Raw genomic sequence first — 7,143 nt, forward strand, 5'->3', positions numbered from 1 at the left:
ACACACATAAAGTTAGGGCGTTGTTCGCAGCACACACACATATAATCAATGATGTCATGTAAATCACATGCCCAGAAAAGAAGGAAGTGAGAGTATCCACACCAGAAAGTTAGGGCGTTGTTCGCAGCACACACACATTTAATCAATGATGTCATGTAAATCACATGCCGAGGGAGGGAGTGTTGGGGAGGAGGGAGGGGAGAGAGCTCCAAGTTATAAAAAGGAAGACTTGCAGATAGCAAGACGGGATTCAACGCGGGAGCCACCCAAGTGCTCCACGGAGAAGACACTGGACCTCGCTCAACAAACCGCATCGGAGGACTTCGTCTCTGTTCACGGAAAGAAGATAGCCGTTCCAGGACAAAGATTGAAAGACGGAGATTTTCCTCTCCCCCCTGTTTGACTTTAACAACCGGACAACAGAGGGACGCCGCCGCCCTAAAAGACTTTGTACTGAGTCTGAGAGAGCGCTGAACGGACTTCGTTGGCCTCGCAGGAGGAGCTGAGGGTTCAGCCGGACCTCCAGCTCCTGAAAACCCCACAAAGGACTTTTTATTACATCGTGAATCCAGCTCCACCGAGCCGCCTCGGCATCGACAATTAATGAGTATAACCTGAAAAGAAATTGTAACCTGATTGAATTAAGTATCGTATTACATTATGAAGAGCTGTAGCTGTGCCCATGCTAAATATAACCTGCAATAAATATCTAATCTGCATTTAAAGTAAAGTTCTCAAGAGCATTCATTTGCTGAGGTAGTAGAAGTTCCTCATGGCAGTAAAAGAGTAAAGCTATTGTATGTTAACAACAAGAGTTCTTAATGGTTATCCTAGTGACCGGTCCACTTAACAGTCCCTTACGGTTTTAGTTATAATCCTAGCCGTTAAAACCAAACCTGGCAATTTACCAAGAGCCCAGATCCAAAAGAGGAAAGCTGCCATAACTGACGCGACTAGGTAGAAGCGCCCGGCCAGGGTGGCCCCTCGGCCGAGTGCACATTACCAGTGGAAGCAGGGTAGACGTCAGGAGTAACGGTAGTTAGCAGAAGCCAGGCGAGTTTCCTCGACAGAACACCAGCTCGACAATCTTTTAATAGAGAGCTGAGTCAGTAGGTAGCCCCGTATCGGGCCAGAGAACCCCCGGATCTAACACTACCTTCAGGCTAGAATCCCTGGATAAGAGGTGTCAGGTAGGTTTGAGATCCCAGAAGAGCTGCCGTAAATTATTATATTAATGATTATTAGTGATTATAATAATGAGTCGGTTGACAGAAAGTGCTGGAAAGTTTGGAGATCATACTGGGTGTGTGTGCTTGTAAACTGTTGTATGTGTCCTCATAAGAGCAGGACGTTGGGACGGTTTGGACGGTTGAGTCAAAAAGAGGAAGTGCTGCTGCATATGTCAGGATGGGGTAACGGGTCTCTCTGGGTACATCCCAAGTCTCTTAATTGTCATTTCCTCGCTCCTCGATTGAACCGGAAGTTGTTCTGCTCCGCCATATTGACGGCCATCCCAAAGCTCTTATTTAGCTCGGAGGATCGAGGAGGGATCTCTGAGGATCCATGAGCGAGGACGCACGAGAACAGCCTTCCAGGAAGTGTTTTAACGGCCGACACGCCCCCTCATTGTTCATCAGTTATGTGATTGGACGCTGCAGCTGATCGGACTGATACGATTTTTTTCAAAATGTAAACAGTGAAGACGGATCACAGATTAAACTCTAGTTTATATTTGATTAGTTTTCTGATTCACTATCTGGTTTAATATATGTTCATTGTAGACTGAACAACAACCACAAACAACTTTCTTCATTTATTACAAAGATCTGTCTTTTCACGATCTGATATTTCCCTCAATAACTTTTATTATGGATACAATTAAAGTCAGAGAGATCATTTATCATCATTTTCAATCAGTCACGTGAGGCTGATCATTCCTGAGTGTCGGATTTGATGAGTTTTATCATTTAAGTTTAACCTGAAACATTGAGCCTAATGAATTAATTCTAGTATTCAAGAGAAACCATAATCATATTCTGGGTTATTTAATAATGACGTCACAGTCACAATTTCAAAACGTACAGACGCAAATAATTAATAAATAAGTCAAATGCATTCTGCCGGTAGAAATCAATCCTGCACTTATAAACAGAACACAGTTTGTTAAAGAGGTAACAGGCTACAGAGAGAAAACACCTCTACAGTGATGATAACTGTGTGTCTTTATTCGTAACTATTATTAAGTACAGTGATCATGTGAACAGACACAAACTTATCAGAAGTCTCTCCAGCTGTTAAAGCCGACTGACAGCTGATCACAGCTGACGTCGCTTTACGCGACGCAACTGAGGAAATGACGTCTCATATCTCTTAAAAAATATCTCCTCGTTTCCTCTTTCCTCGCATGGTTTCCTTGCGTCTCTCCATGCATCCCTGGTGGGAGGGACTAAGACGCAAGGAAAGGACGCAAGTGAGGGAAACGGGGATGCAATTAAGAGACTTGGGATGTACCCTCTGTCTCTCTTGATGAGACAGAGAGTGGGCTACCATTGACCATATAAGGAAGTGTATCCTTCCGGTTCAGATCTGTGTCTGTGAGAGAAGAAGAAATTAAGTAATGTTCTTCCGATTAACCAAATAAGGAATATGTATTCTGTTAAATCGTAATGTGGTTGTGTAAAACTCAATACTATGACTAAGATTCATGTGCCGGGGGTGAGAGAGCTTGGGGGAAGGGGGGGAAGGCCTGACAGGGCAATATGTAGAGTAACTTAGCAGAGAATGAGACTCTGCCAGGAGTCCCTACTGACTCCCAGCAGTGGGGATTTGATGCTGGACACCGTCCAGTACTCAGCTGAGACCACTGGACATTGTTCGAGAGGAGCATCGGAGGACTCCGTCTCTGTTCACGGCAAGGAGAACACCGCTCGTGAGCAAGAATTGGCTGACGGAGATTTTCCTCTCCACCATGCTTGAAACTGGATAATAGAGGACGCTACTCTCCGACTTTGTACTGAGCCCAGAGAACCGCTGAACGAACTTTGTTGTCCCTCGCAGGAGGAGTTGAGGCCCGGCCACTCTTTCACCCAGTCTCGGCACAGTAGGAATTTAAAGTTATAATCAGATCGCAATGAATTGAAGTAAAGTAGAATTATTTGTGTGAGTTGTTACTTTGCCATTGCTAATTATCCTGCAATAAATATCTAAACTGTATTTAAAGTAAATATCTCTGAGATTTCATTCAAGAGTACTCATGGTTGTAAAAAGTTAAAGTACTATTGTGTGCATAACAACTATAGAGTTCTGAATGGTTATCCTACTTCCTAGTCCACTAAACAACCCCTTATAGCTTCAATCTTAGGAATCAAAACCTATCCTGGCATCTTACCAAGAGCCTAGATCCATAAGAGGAAAGCTGCCATTAACTGACGCGACTGAGCTGCACTCGGCCAGGGCGCCTCTCGGCCTTGTGCAGTTACCAGAGGAAGCAGGGTAGACGTCAGGAGTCACGGTAGTGAGCAAAGCCAGGCGAGTTTCCTCGACCACCAGCTTATCAACCTTTTAAAAGAGAGCTGATTTACTAGTTAGCCCTGTATCGGGGCTTAAAACTCCCGTGTTAGCTTTGTTGGAAGCATGAATAGTGAATGACTTTGGTCACTGGGTAGAGCCTCTCCCTCCAGAATTTAGTGAACATGATATTTCTTAATCATTGCTTTAAACTCGTCAAATGTTTTGTGTGTTTTTTTATTTCTGTGTGCTTACAGGTTAATGTCCACAACAAGGTGTCAAAGCGATTTATTGGGTGCCAACTGAACAAGTGATTCATGGTTTCAATGTAAATGCTGAACATCAATTGACTCATTTTTCAAGACGCTAAAAACTCAAAATGCATTCAAAATGCTTTTATAGTCAGATTAATATGTACATGATCTTAGGTGAGTTTGTTTCATGATGTCTGTTTGTGTGTGTACCTTTGGCGTACTCTCTCTTTGTCTGATTATGTAGTCCAGGTTGTTGGTGATGTGTGTGTCCAGGCCACGGGCCAAGTTCCAGGGCTTACAGATCCAGTGGTTATCCTCTCCCCTGAAACACACACCAGGACATCTTTTATCGTTTAGTGCTGATCAGACCATCAACATGCTCTTGGTTTTGTTAACATATTTAAAACCAATAAAAATAACATTCCAACCTTTGCTGTCTCTGTTGATAACGCTTGATGAACTTCGGCAGCTCTGATTGGAGGTTGAAGGTCTCTGGTAACCAATCGGGCTGTGAGCCGCCTTTCGCTCTGCGGGCCACGGCAGCCATGCAGTCCTTCACAGTGACGATGCTCTCGCAGGGAAACTGGTTAAGCATCACGTGGGGTCGCTCCTCGCTCAGCTTCCTGTCAGAGAAGAAGATGTAATGATGATTGTATCCCAAAAAGTGGGGTTGTTTGCAGTCACAAATTTGAGTTTGACTTTAACCAATGACTTTAAGCTTCATGGCTTAAAATATTTGATTCACTCCCAAAGGCCAAAGCAGCAGAACTTCAGACTACATCTACATTACATTGTCTAAGTTTTAAAACAGCACTTCTCTGGCACCTTTTGCTGTGTATTCGGCTATACTGGCATTTAAAATGGAAGATCACAGAGAAAAGTAGAGGCGAAGATTTTCTTCTTAACATTACTGCTCACACAGCCCCCAATACTCAGTGGGCCAGCTTTTGTTATTGTTTTGCAAAAGCTCCATTTACACGTGCAAACTGAAACAGCAAGCCGCCGTTTTAAGATTTACACACTCTCGAAAAAGGTCTATTTCTTCTGGAGGGGGGGGGCTGAAGAGAAATAAATGCGTTTAGGAATGAAACTGGCAATTGTGTGGCGGTTGGCCTTTTGTGGGATTAGATTGATCCCGGTGTTTAAAATACTGATCAGCTGGAAGGTCAGTGTGCACATCCTGGAATGTGGGAGTATTAGTGAGGCCTATCTTGTTGTAAATTGGCCATTTGTCACTAGCTGTAGTTGGTCCTGTTTGACCAGTCTTCCAAAATGACATGTCTTAGAGTATGTCTCTCAGTTTGGTGAACTGCTGAATCATACAGATCCCCCAAACCATCAGGGTGAAGGAAAAGCTGTTCCTTGATCCTGTTGTACAACTCAACAGCCTATACTGTCTATATAATTTATGTGCCAACCACATGTAGAAGTCTTTCTGCTTTTATTTATTTTATAGATCTCATTTCTTATACTGGATTAAAAAAATGAAGTAATAAATGTACATGCAGCCATGCACTGAGATTAACATTACATTCCAGTGTCTCACTGACCTAATATAGCTAATTGACAAATTGGATACAAACAAAAAAAAACGCTTCCCATGCCAAAATAGTGTCCCATTGCTATCAGATTCTACAGTACATGTAAATGCAGAATCTTTTTATAGAGACAGATTCTGACAGACAAATGCACAATTACAGGTAAATTTCAAAACAAACGTACTTAAAGAAATACCTTCAATCTGTTTTCTCTCCACTTTATGATGGATCAATGTAGCCGGTCGTTAGCCGCCAGCGAGGTCCCTCAGTTTGCGCACACACTTCTGAGAGATCCTCATTCACTTCCGTTCGTTTCAAACAGAAGCCTCTTTTTATTTTAGAACATGCGGGGGCACCGTGCGCGACAAAACAAATACCATTCTCTTTAAGAGAGTAAGAGCTTACTTTGTCATTCATGTACAGCTCAGCTGTACTATATTTGATTAAGTTTCTGGAAGATGTATGATGATTGGTTCAGTCCGTCTCTAAGCTCACTGAGCTAAGAGGAGGGGGTAGAGTAGGGGAATACAAAAGAACACAGATGGAGTTGACAGATATTTTTCTCCTCCAGCACACATGGATCACAGACTGTGACTGTGGGGCTGAAAAGCGATAAGCCTGACTTAAATCAGATCTGGCTCTGGAAATAAGGACACCAATGTTTACTTTTGCCGAGGACGGTTTGAACTCGGAGTTTCACTAGGAGTTGGAAAAATGCAGCAGGAGACAAGAGATCTTCATAAAGCAGAGACTTTTATTATAAAATAACAAAAGCCAAGTCAGTCCATGGAGCGGCGGAAGAACACACTCAAATACATGATCTTTTATACACACCAGAATCAGCCTACTCCCAGATAACTTTTCCACATCCGAGTTGGTCGTTTTACCATTTTGACAAGTCCACATGTTATCCTATGCCCTACATACAGTCCTTATGGGGGAATGTGTTTTTTGTGACTACTCATTGGTCAAAAGGTCTATAGAGTGAGGTGTGTTAACCAATGGCTCTGGATTTCCATGTTCTCTAGAAAACTATAAGGGGTAGGCTGTCTAATATAAAAAATAATAATCTTAATAATCTTCAAATCCATCAGTGTCTGTGCTTATAATTTCTGTTTCAATATTAAATATTATATCATCTGTTGGGAGAATGGCCAAACCAAGGTTACATTCTGCCAGAGCTCCATACCAAAACAAGCCAAGAACAGACAAGCTACATGCCCCAACTACTACTTTAGCTCTGTAACAGGAAATACACGACTGCACAACAACCTACAGCACCAATCACATGGTCAAATTTGCAGACGACACAACTCTGGTTGATCTCATCACCAACGACGATGAGACCCACTATAGGAAGGAGGTCAGCCTTCTGACCACATGGTGCAGAGACAACAACCTCCTTCTGAATAACAGCAAGACCAAGGAGATTGTTGTTGACTTCCGGAGAGGCCACACTCAACACCCACCACTGACCATCAATGGTCCTGATATAGAGAGAGTGAGCAGCACCAAATTCCTGGGGGTGGACATCAGTGAGGACCTCTCGTGGACAGCCAACACATCATCACTGGCAAAGAAAGCCCAGAGGCGCCTCTACCCATCATGTGCACTTTTTACCGAGGCACCATTGAGAGCATCCTGACAAACTGCATCACTGTGTGGGGCGGAAGCTGCACTGACTACAACAGGAAAGCCCTGCAGCGCATAGTGAACACAGCTGGAAGGATCATTGGTGCATCACTCCCCTCACTCCCCTCCCTGCAGGACATATACGACACCCGCCTCACCCGCAAAGTGACCATGATTGTGCGCGACTCCAGCCACCCCTCGCACAGTCTCTT

General features: G+C 43.5%; 1 protein-coding gene across 1 annotated transcript in view; it reads right to left on the minus strand.

Moving 5' to 3' along the window:
- Window positions 1-6,699, minus strand: part of LOC116395763 (tubulin--tyrosine ligase-like protein 12) — a 31,996-nt gene extending 25,297 nt beyond the window's left edge. The window contains exons 1-3 of the mRNA XM_031869860.1: window positions 5,496-6,699; window positions 4,190-4,384; window positions 3,972-4,083 (exon numbers count right to left, since the gene is read on the minus strand). Coding sequence (XP_031725720.1) covers window positions 3,972-4,083; window positions 4,190-4,356 — 279 coding nt within the window. The 5' untranslated portion in view covers window positions 4,357-4,384; window positions 5,496-6,699. The remainder of the gene's footprint in view (window positions 1-3,971; window positions 4,084-4,189; window positions 4,385-5,495) is intronic.
- Between the last annotated feature and the right edge of the window lie 444 nt (window positions 6,700-7,143).

This window comes from Anarrhichthys ocellatus, unplaced genomic scaffold (assembly GCF_004355925.1).
Source record: "Anarrhichthys ocellatus isolate YVR2014 unplaced genomic scaffold, GSC_Weel_1.0 scaffold49, whole genome shotgun sequence".
NCBI classification, from domain to species: Eukaryota; Metazoa; Chordata; class Actinopteri; order Perciformes; family Anarhichadidae; genus Anarrhichthys; species Anarrhichthys ocellatus.